Source organism: Miniopterus schreibersii (genome assembly GCF_964146895.1).
Source record: "Miniopterus schreibersii genome assembly, chromosome: 18".
Lineage (NCBI taxonomy): Eukaryota > Metazoa > Chordata > Mammalia > Chiroptera > Miniopteridae > Miniopterus > Miniopterus schreibersii.
In genome coordinates this window covers 7,885,524-7,912,270 of record NC_138121.1, presented here as the reverse complement: position 1 = coordinate 7,912,270, position 26,747 = coordinate 7,885,524, and the positions used below count along the sequence as shown (strand labels likewise).

The following is a 26,747-nucleotide window of genomic DNA, read 5'->3' as shown; positions in this document are numbered from 1 at the left end:
GTACAACGCGTAGCGCAACCACGTAGCCCCGCCCCCTTGGGCCCCCAGCCCCGCCCGGATTCTGTGCTCCGTGGGCGGGGATTCCCGAGCGCGGGTCAACCCGACTCGCTAGGCGCCACCTTTGTGCAGCGACGCTATACTCCCTGCTTCCCCCCTCACTGGTAATCGGGGCTCAGCTCTAAGCCTTCGCATGCGCTGTGTCCTCCGCCCCTCTTCTCTAGTCCTAGTTAACTCCATAAGGTCCCCTCTACACCCAAAAGCTTTCCATGACCCATTGCCACCCCCAAGAACGTGGACTGACTCTGGACTCATTCATACATTAGAAAAGCATTTACTTTGCACCCGTCAGTACCAGACACTGTTCCAGGTGCTGGGAATACAGCGGTAAACAAGACACACAAATTCCCACCCTCCTGGAACTCATTTTCTTTCTTTTATACATGTATATTTCTATTATTGATTTTAGAGAGAGGGGAAGGGAGAGGGAGAAGGCGAGAAACATCCAAGCGAGAAACAACCATCGGCTGCCTCCTGCACGCCCCCTACTGGGGATGGAGCCGAAACCCAGGCATGTGCCCTGACCCGAATGAACTGCGAACTTTTGGTTCAGGGGATGCTCAAGCAACTGAGCCATACGGGCCAGGGCTGGGACTCACTTTCTAATGGGGAAACAGACACCAAACAAGTTAGTAAAGCACCCTGACTGTTAGAGGGCAATACTTACTTTGGAGAAAATAACAGCAGGGAAGGGGAATGGGGACCGTTGGGGGAGGGGTGAAACTTCTCTTTGGGTGTCCAAGGAGCTAAGAGCTAAAGGAGGTGAGGAGAGAGGCCAGCTCTTGCCTGGGAGAAGAGAGTTCGGGGCACAGAGGATGGCAGGTGCCTAGGCCCTGAGGCAGGGAAGGTAAGGAGAGTTGGGAGAAACTGAGGAGTGCGGTTAGGGAAAAGTGAGCGGGGAAGAGTGGGAGGAGGCAAAGTAGAGAGGTAACAAACTCTGCCGGGCCTTGTGGGCCATGGTGAGAACTTCGACTCTTACTCTGGTTGAGATGGACCTATGGGAGGGTCCTGCCCTCCTGGAGCTGCCAGACCCATCCCCAGACAGCGTCAGCCCAGAGTGGTAAGGGCTGGAATGGGGAAGGTACAAGGAGAATGGTTAAGGCTGAGATGGGGAAGCATTGAGGGCTTTCCTCAATATCTCTCCATATCCTTAACTCCTTCGGAACCTTCCTTTTACCTTCCTGCTATAACCACAACCTAGCTCTCTCCTAAAGACATGCCTTTCATGCAGCCCTTCCAAGTAGGGGCTGTTTTCCCCCTCCTCAGCCCTCATGCCCAATGGGCCTTAGGTGAGAAAAGATCCTTCTTGCTCCTCATTGCCACTTTTTATTTTATTTTAATTTTTTAAATATGTTTTTATTGATTTGAGAGAGAGAGGAAGGGAGAGGGAGGGAGAGAAACATCAGTGAAAGAGAAACATTGATCGGCTGCCTCTTGCTTGCCCCATACTGGGGATCAAACCTGCAACCTGGGCATGTACCCTGACTGGGAATCGAACTAGTGACCTCTTGGTGCGTGGGACAATGCTCAACCAACTGAGCCACACCGGCCAGGGCTTCATGCCACTTCTAAATCATTCTCTCTGTCTCCTCTCTAAGCCCCTAACTTTGAAGTTTCTACTATAGCACCTTCTCCCATTCTTGTTGCCAGTTCTATCAACTCCCAAGTCACTCATGTCATTATTTTAGCTCCAGGCTCACTGCCACTCAAGCTGCTCCTATTATAATTCTTGGTGATTTCTAAATTCAGGCAGATGATCCTTTGACCATTCTGACCTCTTGGTGTCTTGCCTTCCTCTCCTCTAGAGAACTTGTCATTTTCGTATTAATTTGCATATTGTAGATATTAATCCTTTATTAGGTATGTTGCAGATTTTTCCTCCAAGTGATGAGTGGAGGGAACAGAATATTGCTAAGGGAAAGTGGATAATTATTGAATTGAGAAAATTAGGCGTGTTCCATACATTAAAAGGTCAGGTTCCCAAATCATAATTGCACCCGTCAAGGGGGACAGTGATAGGAGATGAGTCAGAAGAGATTGGCAGGGGTCTTTCAGGACAAGGTAAAGAAATTTGATTTTATTGTAAGAGAAATGTATGGTAAATGGTCCTATTTATATGTTAAGAAGAGTCCCCCAGTGGCTGTGAGAATGGAGTACAGGAAGGGAAGAGCAGATAGTAGGCTATCGGTGCTGACCAGGTGAGTCAGGATGATGGCTGCACCAGGTGGTGACAGTGGGCATAAGAAAGACAGGCAAATTTCAGGTGTTTTGATATAATCCAACAGGATTTGTTGAACTGAGTAGAGGGCAAAGGGAAGGGAGAATTCAAGAATAAGTTCCCCAGCTGACTGGTGTTGCCCAGTGGTTGAGCATCAACCCATGAACCTGGGAGTCACCGTTCAATTCCCGGTCAGGGCACATGCCCCGGTTTCGGGCTCGATCCCCAGTGGGGGGTGTGCAGGAGGCAGCCGATCAATGACTCTCATCATTGATGTTTCTCTCTCTCCCTCTCCCTTCCTCTCTCTGAAATGAATTTGAAAAAATTTTTAAAAAGAGTACGTTCACATTTTCTGGCTGCCAGATTGAGCAGTGCTATTCACTGAGGCTTGTTTTTTACAGTGGCATGGATTAGCATTTCTGAAATTCTGTGTATTGGATGATGGAGTAAAGATGAAATATGTTGAGGATGTTGAGAGCCAGGTTTTTCACTGTTGTAGGAGACACAAATATGAAGTGGGGAATGCCAATACTCTGTGGTGTTGGACTGGAACTGGAGGTACCATCAGGAACTCCTGGACTTGTATTTATGTTTGTATTTCCTACTTCTGTCCACTGAGAGGACCCAGAAACAATATACTCTGGCAACAGTTCAGAATTCTTATGTTGGAACTTAATGTCCAATGAGATGGTATTTGGAAATGGGCCTTTGGGAAGTGATTAGGTCATTAGGGTGACACCTTTTTGAATGAGATTAGTGCCTTTACAAGTGGCCCCAAAGAATTTCCTTGTCCTTCTGCCATGCAAGGACACACAAGAAGACAGCCATCTATGAACCAGGAAGCAGGCTCTCACCAGACACCGAATCTGCTGGTGCCTTGATCTTGGACTTCCCAGCCTCCAGAGCTTTGAAATAAACTTCTGTTGTTTATAAGCCCCCCCATTACATGGTATTTTGTTATAGCAGCCTGAATGGACTAAGACACATGAGGAAACTGAGTGACAGAGAAATTAACTTGCTAGGGTTAGAAATGATAAAGCTAGATCCATTGGCCTTTTTTTCCATTTCTGCTCCTGCCCTCCATCCAATCATTTTTCTTTTTATCCACCCATTCTTCTAATCATACAGTTCCCCATCTCCCCATTCCCCACTCATTCCTCTCCCAATCCACCCCCCTCGATGTCACCACCCATCCATCCATCCTCTCACCCCCCAAGAAATATTCATCATGTGCAGATCCCCCAGGCATCTGACCCCTACTGTGCACGCAGGGAAGTCAGGAATAAGACACATGGGCATGCAGCTTAGCTTAAGTATTTATTCAGTGCTCTCACAGTCTCAGTGGCTCAGCAGAGGGGGAGAGCAGGGAAGGGATACACAGTGACACAGTGACGCAGTGCATCCTTCAATTATTGCAGCCTCCAGGGGGATCAGGTCCTGAAGTCCTCATTTCCGGAGCATCAGTTATGACTGCAAGAGATCGACAGTCAGCACTTCCTCTTACAGACTGAGCACCCACCCCAACTACTTTCTTCCCATGAGGACCCAGGTGCCCTGGTCTCCATGCTACATCCTCACCATGGGGAGAAGTCCTCTGCTCGCCAGTGCTCTATTGTTGTATTTCTCTGGGAGTCATGCCCATCATTGGTCTGGTCCCCATCAAAGTTTCCACAGGCGCCACAAAGGACCCCAGCATGGTCACTGTTGACCATCACAGTCAGCTGCCCATTGGTGCCCAGCTGTACATGGACCCCTGCCTTCTGGTGGACTAGCATGGAGCCATCAGGATTCCGACTCACAAACACAGATGTTAACACTTCAGCTGGGAATTCTCCTCGGACTTGGAGACCGTTCACCTGGTTTTGGGGGAAAGTACACAGAAGTGAGGCGAGAGCCACAGAAGAGCTGGGATGTTACCAGGATGGAGACCCCAAGCAAGATAACAAATTCAAGGAGCAAAAGCAGAGGGGCAGATGCTGAAATGAAGACCTGGGAGGATGGAGAGATGGGATGGAGAGTGGATGAATGGAGAGATGGGTCAATGGATAAACAGGCACACACACAACATGTGGGGGAGAAGTGTGTGGAGCATGGGCTGTATCTCCCCACTGGACCTGGAAGATTCCAGTGGATGTCTCTGCAATCAATAAACAGGTCGTGGAAATAGAGATGTGCTCATCTTGGAACTTTAGTGCAGCCTGACATCTGTGTTTGGGTCTTGGGCTCCATCGCATGAGCCGTGAGTGATGAGACTATGAGTCAGCATCAGCCTTGTTAGGCCAAACAGATTCTCTCTCCCAGAAATTTGGAATTGGGGTGATGAGAACCATGCTCTTTGGCAAATAAAAGGCAGTTATAAGTGACAGGAAGTCAAGGGGCAGAATGGAGGGGGCACTGGGGCTGGAACGGACTCTTGATGCAAACCACAATAGGTCTGAGGGGTCCCTAAGAGAAAGCAGGAGAGTTGAGGGAAGGATTAAGTGGCCTGTAATTGACAGTGTCCAGGGGAAGTTCCCACTGAGCACTGTAGTTGGAATCCATCTTGGTCCCTTGTACCCACACACTTACCACCAGCGCCCTGTTCCCATCAAAGTGGCTAAGAGCATGGGTGCTGGCGGGCTCAGGCCTGGGTCTCCCAGGCGTTCTCTGAGTGACTTGAGGAAATGACTTCACCTTCCTGGGCCCTAGTTCCCCCTCTGTGTAAAATGAGGACGATAACAGCTGCTGTGTTGCAGGAATGCTGTAAGGAGTCACAGAGTGAAGCTGGTTCGGGGAACAGCAAGTGTAAAAGAGGAAGGTACAGATCCCGATCCAGTGGCACCTCGGGTTTCCAGTGTCTCCGCTGGCGAACATTTCGGTTCACGAACACGACCCAGAAGTGTGTGCTTCGGGTTTCGAACAGGCCTCAGAAGTCGAACACGCCATGCAGCTTCCTCTGAGGGCAAGATCCTGAGGCCTAGCTGTTGGCTGCTGATCCCTCAGTTTTTGAACGTTTTAGAACCCAACCGGTCTTTCTGAGCGGATCATGTTTGAAAACCGAGGTTCCCCTGTAATACTGCCAGGGCACCCGGATCTAGCCACTCCCGAGGCTCTCTCCCTGGATTTTCTAGTTATGTGGGCTAATGAATTCATGTTGCTCAAGGCAATTTGAATTTGGTTTTCTGTCACTTGCAACCAAGAGTCTTGATTAATACTAACATCAAAACTAGTAAGTGGCCCTGGCCAGGTAGCTCATTTGGTTAGAGCGTCATCCAGATATGCCAAGGTTGAGGTTCTGACCCCTGGTCAGGGCACGTACAAGAATCAACAAATGATGCTTAAATAAGTGGAGCAGCAAAAATGGGTAGTTCTCTCTGTTTCTCTCTCTCCCCCCCCCTTCTTCTCTCTCTCTAAAATCAATAAAATAAAATAAAACTAGTAAGTTACTTGAGTGTGTTTTTGCTCCTCAAGAACTCAGCCAGAACAGAGGGAATAAGTTTGAAATGTTGAGACAAATGCAAATCCAGAGAGCAAAATGTAGAGATACGGATAAAGACAGAAAGCAAGACAACTGGGCAGGCAGGAGTGGCGGGGCACTGCAACAGGAAGACAAAGCTCAGAGGGACATGCCCCCGTGCCCAGGCTTACCCACACGCTCTTGTTTTGGGTGACAGTCACCAGCCCGTCCTCGAAGAAGATGTGAACCTGGACCACAGCTCCAGCTTTGTCATGGCAGGAGTGGGCATCAGCGAGCACACGGTACCAGGGGATGGTCTGTATTCCTAGGCAGCGGGAAGAGAGCTCGTAGATGCCAGGGATGCTGACAGCGCTGTGGGCTCCATCGAAGGAGGTGAGATTGGTGTCCACAAAGAGGGAACAGAGACCAGAGGGGACCCAGCAGTCCCGGGCCCCAGCTTCGACCTTGCACATACGGCCTAGAGGGCAGCCAGTTGCCTGGCACGTCAGGCCGGTGCTGGGGGAGCAGGAACAGCGCTCACTGCAGTCTGAGCTCAGCAGGGAGGAGTTCACCTGTGCACAGAAAGGGGCCAGGTTACGGTGGCGTGGTGGACAGCAACAATGACCACAATCCTTCAACCTTCTGGACCCATGCCAATCACTTTGCAACAACTCCCATTAAGAAATGGAGCTTTTTGCCCAGCTGGCATGGTTAAGCGGTTGAGCATCACCCTATGATCCAGGAGATCGCTGTTCGATTCCCAGTCAGGGCACATGCCTGGGTTGCAGGCTCGATCTCCAGCAGGGAGCGTGCAGGAGGCAGCCGATCAATGACTCTCATCGTTGATGTTTCTGTCTCATGTTTCTATCTCTCTCTCCCTCTCCATTCCTCTCTCTGAAATCAATAAAAACATATTTGAAAAAAAGAAAAGAAATGGAGTTTCTTTTCCCTTCCCCACGGATCCAGGTTGGCCTTAAGACTATGCTTTGGTTATCACAGGTTCAAGCCTAGACCTCAAAAGACATTACAGCTTCTTTCTCTCTCCTCCCTGCCACCACGAGAACAAGCATGGGCCTGCCAGAGGACCAGAGAGCCCGTGCAAGAGAGACAACAATCCCCACTGACGCAGCTCTAAACCAGCCCCGAGCTGACCCCCTGGGGGACTAGAGATGATGAGTGAGCCCAGAGAACAACAGAAGAACCACCAGGTGAACCTGACCCAAATTGCAGGGATGCAGAATTGTGAACTAAACGAACAGTTGTTTTAAGCCACTAAGTTCTGGGGTAGTTTGTAATCCACAAAAGCTAACAGACACAGGTAGGGGTGGGCAGAAGACATTTCAGAGTCCTGGCACCCACAGCCCAGAACATAGGGTCCTGGAAACCCAGTTCCAGGAAAGGACTTTCTCCTGTTTTTTTTTCTGCTTAACCAGCTGCTCTTTCTTCACTGCATTTTCAAGTTCCTCCCAAATCCTTAACACTTCCTTGCCCAGGGCTCAGCCCTTAGACCTTTTTCCCCCTATCTACATTTACTACCTGACATTCTCATCAAATCTCATGAAAACAAAAAGAAGTGTCTGATCCTCAGTTGGACGTGACCCTGGGGGTGGGTAATTGGTACAGAGGACATTATAGGGACAACTGGTGAAATTAGAATAAAATCATCAGATTCTATGATAGTATTGACTCAGTGTTAATTCCCTGACTTTGAATTGTACTGTGGTTGTATTAAATGAATTTCCTTATTCTTAGGAAATCCGTGCTAAAGTATTTAAAGGGCACCGTGTCTGTAACATATTCTCAAATGGTTCAGAAAAAATAATACACATATACACTTATATGGAGAGCATGATAAAGCATACATGGCAAAAGGTCGACAGTTGAGTTCTTTGTACTATTCTTGCAACTTTTCTTTAGTTTGAAGTCTTTAAAAATAAAAGTCTGAAAACTTTAAAAGAAACGAAAAAATGAACTACAACAAATAAATACCACCTCTATACTGATGATCCCACATTTGTATCTCTAGCCCAGACTCACAAATCCCAAAAAATCTTTTAGCACTGGCAGAGTGGTATGGAAAAGGACAGGGGCCTGTGGGAGTCCAGAAGTGCCTAACCCAGCCTAGGGGTTGAAGGAGGGCTTCCTGTAGGTGGTGAGACCTGAAGAGGCAGAAGCTTGGCATCCCCTTCCTCAGAAGTCCTGCACATCCAGACCCTCTAGTCTACCTTTCTGCCATTAGTAAAACTGGGATGAATGAGGATGAATGTGGTAACCCACCTTTCTTTTATTTAATAAATATGCTTTTGAAGAAGTAGGATGCCTAGTAGCTCAGAGGGTGAGCCCAGGCTGCTTGCTGGGTGCACCCTAGTATCACCACTTGCTAATGGGTAGCCTTGGGCTGAATTCTCCTTGTAGCAATTTCTGCATCCATAAAATGGGGAAAATAACAATGGTACCTGTCTCATAGGATGTTGTGATTATTAGATGAATTAACATCTATAACGAACTTGGTACAGAGTAATGAGGAAGGTTAGTAAGAAACTAGGAAAATTCCCTGGCAAGTGGAATGAGGAAACTGAAACCAATGGTTGAACAAATGGCTGAAATGGTTGAGCAATTAACAGCTGGCTAATAAATCACGAGACCCTATCTTCTCTAACTGAAAATGAAAATGCCTATGAGCAGATGGTTTAAATCATCACGGTCAGGGAGATAGATGACAAAAACCAGTTAGATCCAGACTAATTCGAGATGGAAGTAAAACTGACCAGAAAATGACCCCAGACCCCATTATATGCCCATTTTAATATATCAGCATACTGAATGACACAATGGGAAATCTAATGAATACTCTGTTGAGATCCTCCCCTGGGACCTACCCTAAAATTCCCACCTACAGAAAAAAGATAAAACCCCTCAGGACAAAGAACACCAGCTGGCATTCTTCTTTGAGCAGCCCGAGACCCTGTCCTCAGGTGTATACTTTTGCTTTCTTTACGCTAAGCTCTAAGGGCTCCAATGAGACTTGCAACCAGGGGAGCAGTGGGCAGTGGCAGCTCATCCTGGGTTTACCCCCTGGTCCTGTCTCCAAGGGCTCTTCTTTTGCTTCGCTGTCCTAAGCTTTAATAAACTCACTTTCCCTTTCACCTGAACTTGCATCTTGAATTTTTTCCTGCACGAGTCAAGAACCTGGAAGTTGTCTGACATGCAAAAGGTCCCAGACCTTGCCGGGGCAGGGCCAGCTCCAGATGTGGAAATAGTCCGGTAACAAGAGGAAGAGCTCAAAACACATGAATAATAAACCAACTATAACAAAAATAAATTAACTTTCAACTCAAACTGTTTTTAGCTATACTGGTTTTAGCTAACTTAAACTGTTTTTAGCTATACGACCTGCTGTGCTGTTGTAAATTTTACTGAGCATGAAGGGCAAGGTCCAGTGCTCAGTGGTTGCCTTTCATGTGCAATTGTACCCAATCCCCAGACACCTATGGTGCAAGGATGATGATAAACCCCATTTTACAGATGAAAAATTGAGGCTCAGGGGGGGGACTGTAGTAGGTGAATAGCAGTCCCCCAAAGATATCAAGTCCTAATGCCTGGAACCAGGAGATGTTACCTTATATGGGAAAAGGGTGTTTGCAGATGTGATTAAAATTAAGGATCTTGAGATGGAGAGATTACCCTGGATTACCTGGCTGGGCGTTAAATGCAATCATGTGTATCTTCCTAAGAGTGAGGCAGAGAGAATTTTTAGGTCACACACAGAAGAGGAAGGGGAATATGATACAGAAGCAGAAACTGCAGTGATGTGACCATAAACCAAGGAATGCCTGCAGCCACCAAAAGCTGGGAGAGGCAAGGAACGGCTTCTCCTCTAGAGCCTCTGGAGAGAGTGCTGCCCTGAGGTCACCTTGATTTTGACCCAGTGATCTGCTTTCTGATTTATGGCCTCTGGAACTGTGGGAGAATAAATTTCTCTTGTTTTAAGCCACCAAGTTTATGGTCATTTGTCACAGCAGCCACAGGAAACTAATACAGGGAGGTCACCAGCACTGAGTCACACAGCTAGGAAATATGGGTGGCTTCTCTGTCTCCATCCTTGAGCGGGGTCAACACAGAAGTTCTGAGTCTCCCTCAAGCCCCTCCACCCTCCCTGCCCACCTCAAGCCCACACTCACAGGCAAGTATCGGCCTTCATGGGTGCAGCCACAGTGCTGGACAGGGATGCAGATGCCTTGAGAGAGCAGGAAGCGGTCATCACACTCACAGCCCTCAAAGCAGAGGGAGGTACAGCCCGTGAGGCCGGAGAGGGCTGCACAGGAGCCCTGGCAGGAGTACGTGCAGATGGAGTAGTGGCTGTGGGCGGGGCACTGGAGTGCTGCAGAGAGAGAAGGCAGACTGGGGTCATACCTGCACAGCCAGCCCTGGGGACACAAGTGACGAAGACAGCCCCAGGCCCTGCTCTGGAGTTCACATCAGTGGGATAAATAGTGTCGGCCCAGTGTGATCAGGACTGCACTGGGAAAGTAGACAGAGTGGTCAGGGCGAGGGTCAGGGTAAAAAACGGGGAGCTGAAGACGGAGGGAAGCACCCAGGGTGGGGCCTGGGCTCCAGCTGAGCAACTGGCGGGTGGTATGGCTGCCCTGATGAGGACCAGGGTTGGGGATAGTAGGGTGAAGTTTGGGGTGAAATGCTGATGTCGTATGGGAACACAGCAGGTGTGCAGGGCCCTAAGGACACCCAGGGGGAAGTGTCCAGGAGGCCATTGGACACGAGACTAGCAGTTAGGAGAGAGGTCAGGGCTAGAGACAGTGTCTATGCTCAGTGCTGAAGACAAACCTAAGGTGGCCGAGGTGGATAGTGGCCCTGAGGAGAATGAAGGAGCCCTGCCATGGGGGAATGAGGGGCCACTGACTTGTCCTAGAGAGTGGGAGGGGACAAGGCTCTGTCCTGGGGCTTTGAAGGAAACTGATACCCCCTGACTGGGGGGATCTGAGAGGTAGAGCCCTGGGGATCTGAGGGAGCTGCAGCTTTGTCCTGGGGGATGTGAGGGGATACTGCGGGTCTGGGTGAGTCACAGACTCAGGCTTTATTGTGTGTACTAAAGGCCTGCCAATCTACCCTCTCAGGTCACCACAGAAAGGGTCCAGGATGAGCCCTAAGGAGGAACTGTGTCTGAGGTTTCGGAGAGTGGGATTCTGAAGGGAGTCTGAGCAGGGCCCGTCAGTGCGTGGGCCAGAGGGAAGCCAGCAGGGTGTGCTGTGGGAGAAGCTAGGGCAGGGGTCCTTTGACAGCGAGGGACTGACTGCTCCTAAGAAGCAGACAGGACTGGGAGCAGATCAGGGGGCATCCCCAAGCCAGGTCTGGAGCCCTCTGGGGGTGCCTAGGGCACTCACGGCAGAAGCTCTCTGTCCTCCAGGGCTTCACGGCCTTGCCGGCCGCCTGGCAGGCCGCTGTGTAGGCAGTCAGGCTACGGCAGAGGAAGGTGCTGTTGCCCTTATGGGCACACAGGTCAAACACGCACTGGCGGAAGTACTCAGAGGGGCTCAGAAACGCGTGACAGGCTGCGAAGGGGCCATTGGGGTCCCGGAGCTGCCCACAGGCCTTGATGCTCTCATAGGGCGCTGTCTGCTCCGCTGAGCACACGGGCCAGCCCTGGGGCCCAAAACCCTCGCCACAGCCCTGGGAGGAGCTGGGTGCCCGCCACGCAGCTCCAAAGGCATCCACGCTGGGGGCCACAGTGCCACTGGGCAGAACAAAGTCGTCACTCCAGTTGCCATTGAAGTTCCCACAGAGGCCACAGAGACGGCCATGGTAGGAGCTGGGGGTGGATATGAGGATGTAGGCATCACCATCAAAGAGAAGCCGTAGCCCCTTGGTTGTCTGCAGAATCATGTTCCGGCCCTCAGCGGTCACCTGTACATAGCCCACAGCCACAGGCAGGGCCACAGCCTCGCCGTCCACAGTGACCTGGGTGGAAGGGTCAGGTGGGTCAGGGACTCACAGAACCACAGATAAGGCAGTCCCCCTAGACTCCCAGGGTGGAGCTGTGTCCTGTCCTTCTCAGTCCCTCTGGGGTGAGGTCATGTCCCCTAGAGTGGAGCATGTCTCCCACAGACTTCCCAGGGCAAGGTCGTGTCCCCTCAGAGTCCCTAGGACAGAGCCATGTCCCTTTCAGACCCCCAGGGCAAGGCCATGTCCACTTACCTGCGGGCCCCGAGCCAGGCTCACAACCTGGTCAGCCACAGTAACCAGCAGGCGCAGGGGATCTCCAGCCACATCCTTCTCAAGCACAATGACAAAGTCCTTTTCCTCAAGCTGTGAGTGGCAGACTTGGACCAAGACGTAGGAACAGGTGCCATGCAGATCATAGACACGTCCATCAAGGGTACTATAGTGGATGCCCCCACTGACCACGCAGTGACCACAGCCTATAGGGTGACAGGCCTGGATACCGTCCTTTATCTGGCACTCTTCATGGGGCTGGCAGGCTTTGCCCTCCTGGCAGGTGACTTGACCATTGGGCCCACACTCGCAGTGCCGCTCGCACTCAGGGCCTGGGTAGAAGGACTCGCCCAGTGGGTAGTAGCGGCCCTCATGGAGGCAGCCACACTGGCCCAAGGGCACACAGGTGTCACCACTGAGCACAAAGCCGGCATCGCAGACGCAGCCCTCGCGGCAGGCTGGCTTACAGCCCTCAGGAGCCAAGAGGCTGGGGCAGCTCACAGGACAGGAGTCACCACAGAGCTTGTAGTGGCTGTGCGCAGGACACTGGAGTGCTGTGGGGACAAGAGGGGAATGAGCCGGGGGGAGGTGCAGAGTGAAGGAACCTGCCCAGGTGGATCTGTGTGCTCTGCCTGAGCATATTTCATGAGTGAATCTCTCCGGGGATCTGAGCGGGTATCAGATCTAGCACATCTAACTTGGAAATTCAGTCTGGGGCTCTGCAGACCAGGTCTCTCTGACCAGGTTGTGTGTCAACCTGATCAATTTGACCATGTGTATCTATGCAGGTCTAAACCAGCTGTGGGTATTCAGGGTGTGAATCTGACTGGGGTGTGGGGCCAGATGTATCTTGGGGTATGAATCCATCTGTACCTATCTGCCTAGGGCTATGTCAGAGTCATGATTCTACCTGGTGTATCTGCCCAGTGTCTCTAACCAAAGTCCCTGTCTGATGTTATGGGACCAATTCCTATGTATTTCGGTGTCTGAAACAGTCCAGGGGCATCTGACCAGGTGTAACTTTCTAGGTCTCTCTGAACTGGGGTACCTGAGAGAATCTACTTGACCAGGAGTATCTTGCTGTGTGGCTCTGACAGGGTCAGCCAACCCACTTTATCTGGCTAAGATATCTGAGCGCATGCTCCCTGAGAGTCTACTGGACCCAGGTTTTCTGACCAGGTGTATCAGAGCCTCTCCCATTGCCGTATGTGACCTGGTGTACTTAGTGCGTGAATGCCAAGATGTTTCTTTGACAGGAGATACCTGGCTCAGGGGAGTCAGGGTGGTGTCTAAGCCCCATGTTGGAGAAGGTTCCTGTCTTAGAGCTCTGTGAAGGGTGCAGGCGGGGAGAACCCTACTCTGCGGCCCACGCATGGATGAGTACTCACGACAGAAGTCCGGCCGCCTCCACTCGCCGAGCTGGGCCCCAGCGGCCTGGCAAGCTGCCACATAGGCGGCCACGGCAGGGCAGAGGCCTCCGGGATGGCCCTGAACCTGGCAGGCGTCCAGCAAGCAGGTCTGGAAGTACTGCTCGGGCGGCAAGAGGCGGTGACAGGGTGCCAGCGGTCCGTCCGGGGCCGAGATCACGCCGCAGGCGTCCGGGCCAGCGAAGTGCTTCTGCTCCTCTGGCGTGCAGGGCGCGGGGCACGGCGGGGTCTCGCACTGCCCGCAGCCCTCCTCACCGCCCACCTGCCAGCGGCCCGGATTCCCGTCCACCGCCTTCAGGTCGTCGTCGGGGTCCCGGTTGTAGTTCCCACACAGGCCACAAAGGGCGCCCGCGTACGACGCCGGCACGCGCAGGCGCACGTTGCTGTTCCCGTCGAAAGCCAGGGAGAGCCCGTTGGCCGCGGTCACCACCACGTCGGGGCCGCTCAGGTGCGCATACAGGCGCGAGTCCAGCTGCAAGGGCAGCGCCGCGAGCGTGCTGTCCACCTGCGGGCGTGGGGTGGGGGTGGAGGTGGTGAATGGCCAGGACACAGGTTCGAATCCTGTCTTCGCCACCTCCCGGGTGTGTGTGTGTGGGGGGGGGGGGGCATTGGAACCGTGAGCACATGACCTCCCTCCTTTTTAATAATAATAATAATAATCTTTAGTCACGATGTCACTGGCTCCTCACACTACCCTCTGCAGCAGATACTTTTCTTAGAGGAATAAATGAAAGCTCAGAGGTGGGGAAGCCACTGCTCCAAGCCATCTGGCTCCAAGGCCTATACTCTGAACCTTCCATCATGCCCCCGCTAACCTGTGACAGGTAATCAGGGGAATGGCAGCCCACTAACTCCCAGGCAACTTCAAGGCTGGTATACATGCTCCTGTCTGGTCCACAGATTCCTCACCAGCAGTTGTCGCGGCCATTGGGCACTGAGGGTCAGCTTGTGATCGTAGATATGCAGGGTGACGCTTCGGGTGTAGCTGACGGCCTGGCTGCCCCGGTGTTCATTGACTACAGTGACGGTGAAGTTCTCAACCCCCGCAGGTGGTGCAGGGCAGGGTGCACTCAACAGGTACTCACAGGTACCTTGGAAGTCGAATTGGTGCCCATCCAGGGTGATGTAATGGGGATCACCCCAGGCCTGACACTCAGCCGTACTAACAGGATAGCAGCCATACTGGCCTGAGGGCAGCAGGGCACACACTTCACCAAGCCCACACTTGGCAGGCTTGCAGACCAGCGAGCCACCCTCAGGTCCGCAGTGGCACCTCTGGGAGCAGGTGGTACCAGCCCAAAACTCACTGCCTGCCTCATGGTAGGTGTTGTTGGCCCAGCAGCCACAGCCACCATCCAGAGGAACACAGCGGTCTACGCTCAACACAAAGCCTGGGTTACACTGGCAACCCTCGGTGCAGGGGCCCTCACATAGGGCTGAGATGTTGGAGGGTGCAGGGGATGGGCAGGTGGCAGGGCACCGTGGGCCACAGAGCTCGTAGTGGCTGTTGCTGGGGCAGGAGATCTCTGCAGGTGGATTAAAGAGTGGAGGGAGAGAAAGAGAGAGAATGGTGTCAGAGGGTGGGATCTGAGGAGACGATGGGAGGAGTCAGAGATAGAGACAAAGAGAGACAGACAGAGAGACCAAGAGAGACAGAGCAAGAGACACAGAGAGACACACACACACAGAGAAACAAAGACAGAAACAGAGACAGGAGAGAGAATGAGAAATAGAGAGACAGAGAGACAATCATAGGAAGACACAGAAACAAGCACCAAGAGACAAAAACAAAGACAGAGACATAAAGAGAAAGAAACAAAATGACCCAGAAGGACTGGAGTGAAACCAAACCAGCCCTGCAGAGACAGAACCCCCACCCCCAAGTCCTGCCCTGTTCACCCCAACACTCACCACAGCAGGCCTGTGCCCTCCAGTCCTTGATGACGATGCCAGCGGCCTGGCAGGCAGCAACATAGCTAGCCAGAGCCTGGCAAAGTATGTTACGGGCTCCACTGCCCAGGCAGACATCCAGAACGCAGCCCTTGAAGAAGCTTTCAGGTGGTATATGGGCATGGCAGGCAGCAAAGGGGCCTCCTAAATTAGGGTCCAGGGGTCCACAGAACCCAGGGCCCTTGTACTCCTCCAGCTGGTCCTCAGGGCACTTTGGGCAGGACCCCTGACATTCATCCCAGCACAGTGGGTCCGAGCCTGGGGCTCGCCAGCTGCCACCCCAGACGGGTATTGAGGGAGCCAGTGTGAGGTTAGGGAAGGTAAGGTCGTTGTTGGGGTCGAGGTCCATGTTCCCACAGAGCCCACACACTGCGCCATGGTAGCTACTGGGCAGCATCACCTCCACCAGCCAATCCCAGTCATAGTTGACCCGCAGCCCGAAGTCAGCTGTCAGCATTGCTTTTGATACTCCCTGAATCACTGAAAGCCGCCCGCCGGCCACAGAGATGGGCAACGCTGTCAGTACACCATTCACCTGGGAGAAAGGGGGGTCGGGAGGCAAAGAGAGGTCACTTGAGGTGTGGAGGCCCAGCCTGGCTTCTGCCTCCCTCCCTCGGCCTGCTGTGGCTGGGAGCTGCCAAGGCCTTCCTCACAACTGATGTCGTATAGTCATTTGACAAACATTATGGACATCTGCTGTAGTCCAGGCCCTGGGGAACGAAACCTACCTCTGCTACTTTTTCTGGGTCTCTCTCTTGATCTCCATCTCCCTCTTTTCCTTTCCATATTGTCTCTCCCTCTCTCTACATCTAGATCTATCTCTCTTTCTGGATTTCTCTGTGTGTGTGTGTGTGTGTGTGTGTACTCTCTCTGGGTCTCTATCTGGTCCTTCTCTCTGGGTCTTTCTCTGGTTCTCTCACCCACTCGCTCCCTCCTTCCCCATTCCCTGGGCACCCCTGTGTATCTGGGAATCTCTTCCACTCACCATCATTGGTTGAGTGCCTACCTTTTCCACACCTTACTCTCCTCCTGTGAGCTGCCAATAATCTGCATCTCCATTACCCTGAGCAGGAAGGGCGGCCCATTTCTCTCTCTAGTTCCTGAATGTTGCTCCACATTGACGTCTCTAGGTCTCTCATTTGTTCCCTCACAAACATTCATGGTGGCTTCCCTGGGTCAGACCCTCAGCAGAGCCCTTCACATGCACCACCTCACTGGGGCAGGGCCTGCTATGATCCCCATTCCTAAGATGAGGAAACTGAGGCCAGCCAAGTAGTCATTTGCCCAATATCACACAGCTCATATGGAGAGCCTGGATACAAAGCAGTTCTGGAAAAAGGCAAAATGCTGAAGTCCTGCATTAAAGCCCTTTGCAAAGGGTGAGCTCATTTAGTTCCCAACAGAGGGCTAATGTTGCTGCTGTAATTGTTGTTTCCTGCTGTTTTGTTTCAGGCTTAGGTGAAGAGTGCACTGAGCTCCTAACTGTGGCCGGCAGGACCCCTCCTGCCCAACCGGGGGCTCAGGGGACCATCCTGTGGGACTTACCCGGACTTTGCCAACCTCGCCTTTGTGGATGGAGATGTTGATGTTGAGGACAGTCACAGTGACAAGTCTCACGTAGGACACAGAGGGGTTGCCCCGGTTCTCATTCTTGGTGGTGATGGTGAAGGGTGTGAGGCCCTGGGTGTTGACCCCTTGGCAGCTGGTTGTTGCCAGCACATAGTTACAGGTGCCCTGGAAGTCGAAGCTCCAGCCGTCGAAGGAGTGGTAGTGGGGGTCACCCCACAGCCAGCACTTGCCCTCATAGTTGGGCACGCACACACCATGGCCTTCCTTCTCCTGGCATGTTTCCTGTGGCCGACACGTAATATCATGGCACAGTTCTGGGGGCAGAGGAAAGAGGACCTTGAGGGACTGCCCGGCATGAGGCCGGTTGCTCCCCAGCATCTGCTCCCATCTGTGAAGGGACGCTGACTCTGAGGGCCACCACAGGTGAGAGCAGGTTCCAGGGTCCTCACATCTGAGATGCAAGCCCTATAGTTTGCTGTTTCTGAGACCAAGCCCTGGGAGTCCCCCATGTCTGAAACTCAGGCCCAGTAGTAGACTCTGTCCAAGACCCTGTCAAAGGTCCCCAGGCCCTGAAGTTTGCTGTCTGAGACTCAGGCCCCAAGGGACTTGCATTCAAGACCTAGGCTTTAGGGTCCCTACATCTGAGACCCAGGCTCTGGGGTCCCCCTAACTTGAGATTTCAGTACCAGGTTACCTATATTTGAGACCAGAACTCCAGGGGTCCCTGTGTCTGTGATGCCAGCCCTGAGGGTGTCCATGAGGTCATCTATAACCCCAGGGTTCTCTGTGTTCAAGACCTGAGCCCAGGTTCTCCCAATCCAGCCACCTGGAGGCAACCACATCTGAGACCCAGGTCCTGGAGGTCTTTGTGACCAAGACCAAGGTATTAAAGGAACCCTCTGGTGATAACCTAACACCAGAGGTCCCAATATTTGAAACCCCAACCCTAAAGTCCCCATATCTAAGTCTCATGGCCTGGGGATCCTTCTGTATAAGACCCTGTCTCCCTGGGGTTTCTGCATCTGAGACCCTAGCCTCAGGGATCTCATTTCTGAGGCCCTACTTCTGAGGGTCTCTTTGTTCAAGACTCTGTACCTAGTTGCCACTATATTTGTGACCCCAGTTTTCAAAACCTCTATACCCAAGACCCCAGCCTTAAAATTTCCTTCTCTCTCACCCAGTGTCAATTTCCAGTTTATAGCCTCTTAGCTCCAAATCCACTGATAGAGTTAGGTTTCGCCAGTAGAGGGCACTGGAGAGTCCCAGAGGGCTTCCAGCCCTTTCTGCTCTCCTTGGCTCCTGCTTTTGTAGGGGCCAGGGGCATGTGAGACACCCACTCAGCAGTGGGGGTTTTCCTGCTTGCCAGCTCCAGCCTGCACAACCTCTCAGCCATTCACTGGGCTACAGTCGCACCTTCCAATGAGATCTGCCTCTCAGCCTTGGGGGGGGGGGTGGCTCTCTTCCCAATTCCTCCTTCCTTGGTACCCTGACTTAGCCTTAGGGGCAGGGCCCGCTCCCTGTATCTGCTTTGTGTTCCTTAGTGCCCATCCCCTATTACAAGTAAGGAATTCTTTCTAGCCAACTTTCTCTAGTCAAGCTGCTGTGTGGCTTCTGTCTCCGGATTGGACTCTGATGAATATACCTCCCATCCCTAGGAGTCCTTGTTATCCTGCCCATCAGCCCTGAGGGGCTCAGTCAGTTCTGGAGGTCCCATTTCCTTATTCTCAGAAATAAGGAAAATTCCCTGGCTGGTTTGGCTCAGTGGTTAGGGCCTGAGGAGTGAAGGGTCCCAGGTTCGATTCCAGACAAGGGCATGTACCTTGGTTGCAGGCTAGATCCCTGGCCCCGGTCGGGGCATGTGCGGGAGGCAACCAATCGATGTGTCTCTCTCACATTGATGTTTCTCTCCCTCTCTCTCTCTCGCCCCCCCCCCCCCATTCCACTCTCTGAAAAACAAAGGAAAAAATATCCTCGGGTAAAGATTTTAAAAAAAAGAAGAAATAAGAAAATTATTCTCTGCCCTTCACCTTAAGAAACCAGTCCTGGGGGTGGCTCTGTATCTTAGATTTAATCTGGGGGTCCCCATGTCTGAGACTGTATCCCTATAAATCCTGATCCTCCACTCGAGGAGGGGCCCTGTATCCAAGACCCAAGCGTTGGTGGGGTCTCTGCTTGAGACCTCAGGACTCTGTCTCTGTCCCCATAGGTTCTAGTCTCTCACACCTCTTGGGGATGGTGTCTGAAGCCCTGAGACTAAGCCCGCATATCAGTGGTCAGCAAACTGTAGCAGTGCCAGCTACCTGTTTTTGTAAATAGTCTATGGCTGATTTCATGCCACTAGGGCAGAGTTGAGTAGTTGTGGCTGAAACCGTATGGCCTGCAAGTTTAAATATTTACCATCTGGCACTTTAGAGAAAATGTTTGCCTGTCCCTCCCTTATGCTGAGAGTCTCTGACGTCTGCCTAGGAAACCCAGCTCGGAGGGCGCCCATAGCCTGGACTCCACCATGAGGGTCCCTGCCTCCGTGCCTGGCCCTGGGAATCCCAGCCCAGAGGCCCCAGGTCTGACCTCAATCCTTAGTCCTCTGTGCCTCCCACCATAAGATCCAGGTCACAGCGCCCTCAGCTCCAGAGTCACTGTCCTCTGTTTTAAGCCACGATGGCCCCAGACATAGCCCATCACCTTTGACACAGCTCAGGATGCCTGCCGAGGACTGGCACACCTCCCCCACCTCGCAGCTGTGGTTCTGGCACACCAGGCCTTTCCCAGAGTGGCACACGCACAGCTGCCGGCAGCTGTCCACGAGGACCGTCTGATTGGGCTGTGGGGACAGAGGGCATGGCCATCAGTGCAGGAACTGACTCCAGCATCTCTGGTGTTCTGGGCAGAGGGGTCCAGAGGAGAGGAAAGGGACATCTTTCATCAAGGTGGTCGCTTGTGTGTGAAACCAAGGCATCGCATGGCCTGGGGGTTCAATTTATTTATTCACTCACTTTCATTCATTTACTCATTAGTTTATTACAAAATAGCCACTAAATGCCTACAGTATAGGATAAACAGTGTAACAGAGGAATTAGGAGCCAAGGCTCTGGAGCAGACTGCCTGAGTCTGGAGCCTGTTTCTGCTATGTTCCGATCACATCATTCTGTGCAAATTATGTAACCTCTTTATGCCTCAGTTTCCACATCTGCAAGTTGCAGATGATAATTGCACTTACCTTTGAAGAGAAAATGGGTAGAGATGGACCAAGAATGGGAAAATGTTGATTTTTTTTGAAGCTAAGTGATGGGTACATGGAGATTTATTACACTGTTCTCTTTTGTATGTTAGAAAATTTTCATGATCAAAAGTTTATATATCATAGTATAGTATAGTGTAGTGTAGTATATGTATAGCACTTACAGCAGTAACCAGCACACAGTAAGCACCATCTGCCTATTTGTTGTTATTATTATTCATATAAGGAGAGCATCAGAGGGCCCTGCCCTCACAGAGCTCACAGTGTTTTGAGGGCAACAGACTTTAAACAAACACACTCGTATCAAAAGAAAAGGAGGAGCCCGGCCGGTGTGGCTCACTGGTTGAGTCTTGACCCATGAACCGAGAGGTCACTGGTGTGATTCCCCGTCAGGGCACATGCCCGGCTTGCAGGGTTGATCCCCAGTAGGGAGCATGCAGGAGGCAGCCAATCGATGTTTCTTCTCATTGATGTTTTTATCTCTCTCTCTCTCCCTTCTTCTCTCTCTAAAAAAATCAATAAAAACATTAAAAAAGAAAAGAAAAGAGTCCAGCCGGCGTGGCTCGGCAGTTGAGCATCGACCTTGGATCCAGGAGACCATGGTTCGATTCCTGGTCAGGGCACATGCCTAGGTTGCAGGTTCGATCCCCAGTAGGGAGTGTGCAGGAGGCAGCCGATCAATGATGAATCTCTCATCATTGATGTTTCTCTCTCTCTCTCTCTCTCCCTTCCTCTCTCTGAAATCAATAAAGATATATATTTTTTAAAAAGACAAGGAAAGAAAAGGAGTAGCTGTGATAGTGGAAGAGGGAAGCAGAGGGAATTATATGCTGGTGTAACAGAGAGAGACAAAATCCTGACCTGGGGACCCAGGGGAGGGTTTAGAGTTGCAGGAGCCACGGTCATATTTACAAAGGTCTTTCCCACTGTTGTGAAGACAGTGACCAAAGGGAGCAAAAGTGGGAGCTGGGAGGGAGCCAGGTAGGAGGGTACAAACGGGATCACAGTGGGGCTGTGGGTTGTGGAAGAGAGGTGGGTGGGAGGGACGCTGAGGATGCCAAATGGACAGACTGTGGGGTTGATGGGCAGTGGGAAGGGCAGGTCCAGGATGAGGCCCCAGGTCTGCTCAGGACGACCAGCTCCTACCTCATAGTAGATACCATTGTGGTAGCAGCCACACTTCTGGATGGGCACGCAGCTTTCGCCATCACTGAGGAAGCCGTGGTCACACTGGCAGCCCTCGGCACAGTTCTCCGGGCACTGCGGGGCAGCAGAGAGCGCAGAGCAGCTCAGGGAGCAGGTGTCTGCGCAGAGCTCGTAGTGGCTGTTGGGGGGACACTTCATCGCTGCAAAGAGGGGGTGTGGTTCAGAGCCCCTGGGAAGGAGGGGTTGCGGGGCCCAGGGACTGCCCCTCCTGTGCCTCAACCTCCCCCTCTCTCTGTCCCTTGGTCTCCCCCTTCTCTGCCCCTTACTCACGACAGAAAGATTCGTTCCTCCAGGGTTTGATTTGGCCTCCAGCCGCCTGGCAAGCACTCACATAGGCATGAATGTGGCTGCAGAGAATGCTCTGGTTTCCGCCACTCACGCAGAGATCAAAGACACAATCCCGCAAGGGACCGTTGGGATCAAGCAGCTTGTGGCAGGCAGCCAGTGACCCGGTGGGGCTGGTGAGGACCCCGCAGTACTCCTCCTGATGGTACTTCTTCTGCAGCTCAGGTCCACACGTCGGAAGGTTGCAGTCTTCGCCGGGCTTGCAGGGAGGTGGCGGCAGGCAGGGAGAGCCGGGCACTGCCTCCTCCCAGGAGTGGCCAAACTCATCGGGGCTGTCTGTCTGTGAGCCATCGGGCTTCTGGAAGTCATCCTTGGGGTTACCGTTGTAGTTCCCGCACAAGCCACATAACTGCTGGTAGTAGTTGCCTGGGACGGTGACCCGCACGTTGTACATGAGGTCATAGGCCACACGTAGGCCAAAGTCAGTCTGGATCACAATGTCTGAGCCGTGCTGGGAGGCTCGGATCAGGCCGTCAGCCAGAACCACAGGTGTCTTCCTGTCCACACCGTTCACCTGGGAGGCAGGAGATGCCATGCTTCAGAGGGTACACTTTGCGAGGGCAGACCCTAGTCAAGCCACTGAAGATCTGTATGACCTTTGTTTCCATATTTGTAAAATGAGTATAATAATAGGGTCTTAGAGTGGGTTGAATGGTGGTCCCCAAAAGATATGTCCACCCAGGACCTCAGAATATGACCTTACTCAGAATATGACCTTACTCAGAATAAGGGTCTTTGCAAATGTAACTAGTATAATGATCTTGGGATGCGATCATCCTGGATTAGGGTGAGCCCTCTATCCAATGACAAATGTCCTTATAAGAGCCAGAGGAAGAGAAGACACAGAAATGCCCAGAGAAGGCCAGTGAAGACAAAGACAAGGATTGGAGTGACACAGCCACCAGCCAGGGAACTCTTAGAACCTCCAGAAGCTGGAAAGGGTGAGGAAGGATTCTCCCCTAGAGCCTTTGAAGGGGGTGCAGCCCTGGCCAACACTCTGATTTTGGACTTTGGACATTCACAGCTATGAGACAATCAAGGTCTATTGTTTTAAGCCACAAAGAACTAATACAGGCCTCAATGGGATAACCACCTTGCCAGTTATTGTTTCATCGCCACTTACTGGGGTGATCAAGAACGCAGTGACTGACTCCAGAGACGCCTGCCTGGGTTCAAAGCCAGCTCTGCCCCTCACACTCTTTCTGTGACCTTGGGCAGGAGTGTCACCTCTGTTTCTGTTCCCTCATCTACTCAGTGGGAATGAGGCACCCACCCCGTGGTGTGGTTGTCAGGATTTGGTAAATTAATATTTTCAAAGTGCTGAGAAGTGTATCTGGCACAGAATGGGTGTTCTGGGAACATTTGCTATTATAAGCTATGGCTGGGAGTTTTAATTTCAAAGAGCAAATGGGCGCAAAGGGTTTTTGCCTTAAGCATCAGTGAGTGAAAAGTCAGGCTAAATGTCTGGGGAAATGAATTTCAAATCCAGGAGCCAAGAATCATTTGTTTCAGTTTAAGACTGCTGGGCACCAACAAAGCCTTGTAAATCCAGCCCTGATTGACATGCTTGTTTGGCCTTTCTTAACGCAGACACGATGAACATTAGATTGTTCTGGAAGTGTGAGGAATCAGAGGAGAAGGCAGGAGAAAGACATGCTCCTGGCTGAGTCTCCTAAAAACAGAGTCATACTTCCAGAGCAGGGATGGACAGTGGTTAAGGACAAGTGACTTAACCCCAGTGCCTCAGTTTCCTCCTCTGTATAGTGGGGATATTAATGCTTCCTACCTCATGGTGAAGCTGGGGGCTTCAGTGAGTTGGAAATAACAAGAACACCAACAACTCACGTATTTAGAGGCAGCTACAGGCCAGGTGCTATTCTATAGTTTGCTTATATCAGGGACTATATTTAAACATCAAATGCATGAGCACATGAAACAGTCGGCTAGCTAAAGGTCAGCAAGCTCATTGTCAATATCGCTGCTAGTACAATGGCCATGTGCCTGAAGTCTAGTGGGATCTCTGGAAAAACCCTCCAGTGTTAGTGAAATGCCAGTTCCCACGTGAGAGACCAAATCCTTCTCAGTCAGAAAGAGCACTGTAGCACCAGGGTCCAGGGTGCTGTCTCCTGATGCACCACCTTGCGTTCAAGTCCTGCTTTTGCTGGGGGACTTTGGGCCAGTGATGAGGCGCCCCCCCCCCCAAAATATAAAGCAAATCGTGGCACTCCAGCTACTTCTGTGAGAATAAAATGATCTCGTAGGTGTCAGCTGTGTAAAAACCATAGCTGCTGTTACTGTGGTTCTGGCTGTTGAGGAGCGATGGGTTATCCACAGACTGTCCTCTGTCCCTGAGTCTTTCCCATCCTTGAACTTTACTGACCTCTGGCTGCATCATTTCTGTCGCAGGCTGGGAGACCAGGGAGGTGGCTGGGGCAGGGACCAGGATGGAGGGGAAGGTGGAGGGAGAAGGAGGAAGATGCGGGAGAGACATTCAGGGGTATAGTCAAGGGGCAGAGAGGCGGGAGACTGAGCCACATGGGAACAGGCCTCAGGTCCCCAGGGTCTCCTTGGCTCCCCACTCTGGGCTCTGATGGGCAAGCCCTCTCCTCGGGAACCCCATGCCTTCTACTCTGAGCCCTACGTCTCCTGCCCTCGGGCTGAGTGCTGCCTGGGTCCCACCCACAGATTAGCCTCTGCCCCAGACCCCTCTTCAGGTTCCTCCTCGGTCTCACCTTGACCTTCCACTGATTCTGTTCCAGCCGCAGGGTGAAGTTAGCCACCTGGACAGTGACCACACGGGTCACACTGACTTTTTTGTTGTTCCAGACCACATTCTCCTGCAGGACAGTAAACTGGTGCAGACCAGGCCGGGTTCCACAGGTCTGAGCCAGCACGTACACACAGGTGCCCATGAAGTCGAAGCGGTGGCCATCGAAGGTGGTGTAATGAGGATCTCCCGACGCCTGGCAGGTGGCAGAGCCCACAGCCACACAGCCCAGGGTGCCACCGGATGGCTGGCAGGCCTCATGCGGGCCGCAGGAGGAGGGCTTACAGGACAACAGGCCACCCTCCTGGCAGTGGCAAAGGGAATTGCACCCAGGTCCAGGATAGAAGGTCTCGCCCAGAGGGTGATAGATGCCCTGGCACAAGCAGCCGCAGGAGGACGGGGGCACGCAGGACTCACCATTGAGTACAAAGCCCTCGTCGCACACACAGCCCTCGTGGCAGTCAGAGCCGCAGCCCCCGGGCACAGGGAGGTCTCCACAGGACAGTGGGCAGCCACGGGAACACACTTCATAGTGACTGTGGGGCGGGCAGCTCAGTGCTGCAGGGAGAGTGACCATCAGAATTGAGAATCCCTGACCCCAGTGATGCAGCTGATCTCCTGACACACATGCATGTGCGCACACACTGCTCACACACTGCTCACACACACACACACACACACACACACACACACACACACTCACACACATTCACACATAAGTGGTCCAGCTGCAAGGAGTCCCTCTGTTGAGTGGGGCCTGGGGAACAGATGACATCACAGTTAATCTGATCCTGATAATTAGGATTCTTTTCCCATTTAACTGTGTGTTATCTGTAACATCTTCAGTGACTTTATGCAAGTTGGTAACAAGTTATGCACATGTGGCACGTATTTTAAACATACATATACACATATAGTGAGTGTGTGTGCGATCTATGCAGTGTATTTGTGAAGGCAGAACTCTTAGCTTCTTCATTCTATAGTAGGAGTAGTAATTCTATAGATTAAAATATTTGGCCATGTTGCAAAGAAAAAATAAAGAATCCTGGTTCCTCTCTCCGAACCCCTCTCACTCCAGATTATAAAACAGGCAGTTTCCTTAAAAAACAAAATAAAACAAAACAAAAACAAAAAAACTAAAACTGAACCCAATCAATCTATCTGTGCAGCCCAATTATGATAGACACTGTGGCCATTTAAATGTAATTTAATTAAAATGAAGTCAAATTGAATATTTAGTTTCTTGGTCACAATAACTCCATTTCAAGTGCTCAACAGCCACATGTGACTAGTGGCAACCATATGAGACAGCTCAGATATAGAACATTTCTGTTATCACCAAAGTTCTATTGAACAGCACTGTTCTAGACCTAATACCCAGTTTACAAGAAAATCTGGCTGGAGAGAGGGACAAGTTCAATAACTCTATAAAGAAGCAACTAGCCAAATCCAGAAAATAGGAAATTCTGCAGGAAAAACGACCTGTTTCCTCCAATAAATTAATGGCATGAACAAAAAGGAGGAGTGGATACAGGAGTAGATATACAACAAAGAAAATATAATAAAATGTAGATTGTAGAATCTAGATGGTAAGTGTATTCACTGTATAATTCTTTCAACTTTTCTGTATGTTTGAAAATTTTCATAATAATATGTTGGGAGAAAAGGGGAGGAGATTATTATAGGATAAAAGTGATTTTTAAAAAATCACTCAATGCGTTAAGTGGGCTTGGTCTGAATCCAGATTCAAATAAACTGAAAAAAACCCCACATTTTTCTTAGATAATTGGGGAAACTGGAACCCAGGTTGGTTTTTGGATGATGTCAAGGAACTAGTGGCATGGTTTTTAGTTTCAACAGTATTTAGCCTATTGTAACATAGTTTTATACACAAAAGTCTCTTCTGATCACTGCATCAGTTAGTTTTTGCTGGGTAACAAACATCCCCAAAGCTTAGTGAATTAAAACAACCGGTGCTTATTATTTCTCATTATTCTGTGGGCTGTGCAATTATTTACACTTAGGATGAAAACTAGAGATTTACGGTTGCACTTATATTAAGTTCAGAAACTTTAGAAGTCAGAATAGTGGTTACCTCTTGGGGTATAGTGCTGGGAAGAGGGCATGAAGGGGCTTCTGTGGCAGTGGGGGGCCTAGTATGTTCTTTTTCATGATTCTTGGGACAGCTTACACAAATTTGTTCTCTTGCTAAAAATTGATTAAGCTGCTTCTTATTATATGTACATATTTTTGAACATGTGTTTTATATTTCAACAATAAATTTTAAAATGTAAAAATCAGGTGAG

The 26,747-nt window shown here is 51.2% G+C and overlaps 1 protein-coding gene across 1 annotated transcript in view; it reads right to left on the bottom strand.

The window, feature by feature from the left end:
* Positions 1-3,574: 3,574 nt before the first annotated feature.
* FCGBP (Fc gamma binding protein) overlaps positions 3,575-26,747 on the bottom strand; it is a 34,432-nt gene continuing 11,259 nt past the window's right edge. Inside the window, exons 7-20 of the mRNA XM_081119044.1 lie at positions 24,407-24,999; positions 21,600-22,188; positions 21,270-21,469; positions 19,568-19,706; positions 16,862-17,199; positions 15,278-15,851; positions 14,276-14,892; positions 13,328-13,871; positions 11,922-12,493; positions 11,111-11,684; positions 9,893-10,092; positions 5,903-6,283; positions 3,854-4,131; positions 3,575-3,745 (exon numbers count right to left, since the gene is read on the bottom strand). Coding sequence (XP_080975170.1) covers positions 3,736-3,745; positions 3,854-4,131; positions 5,903-6,283; positions 9,893-10,092; positions 11,111-11,684; positions 11,922-12,493; positions 13,328-13,871; positions 14,276-14,892; positions 15,278-15,851; positions 16,862-17,199; positions 19,568-19,706; positions 21,270-21,469; positions 21,600-22,188; positions 24,407-24,999 — 5,609 coding nt within the window. The 3' untranslated portion in view covers positions 3,575-3,735. The remainder of the gene's footprint in view (positions 3,746-3,853; positions 4,132-5,902; positions 6,284-9,892; positions 10,093-11,110; positions 11,685-11,921; positions 12,494-13,327; positions 13,872-14,275; positions 14,893-15,277; positions 15,852-16,861; positions 17,200-19,567; positions 19,707-21,269; positions 21,470-21,599; positions 22,189-24,406; positions 25,000-26,747) is intronic.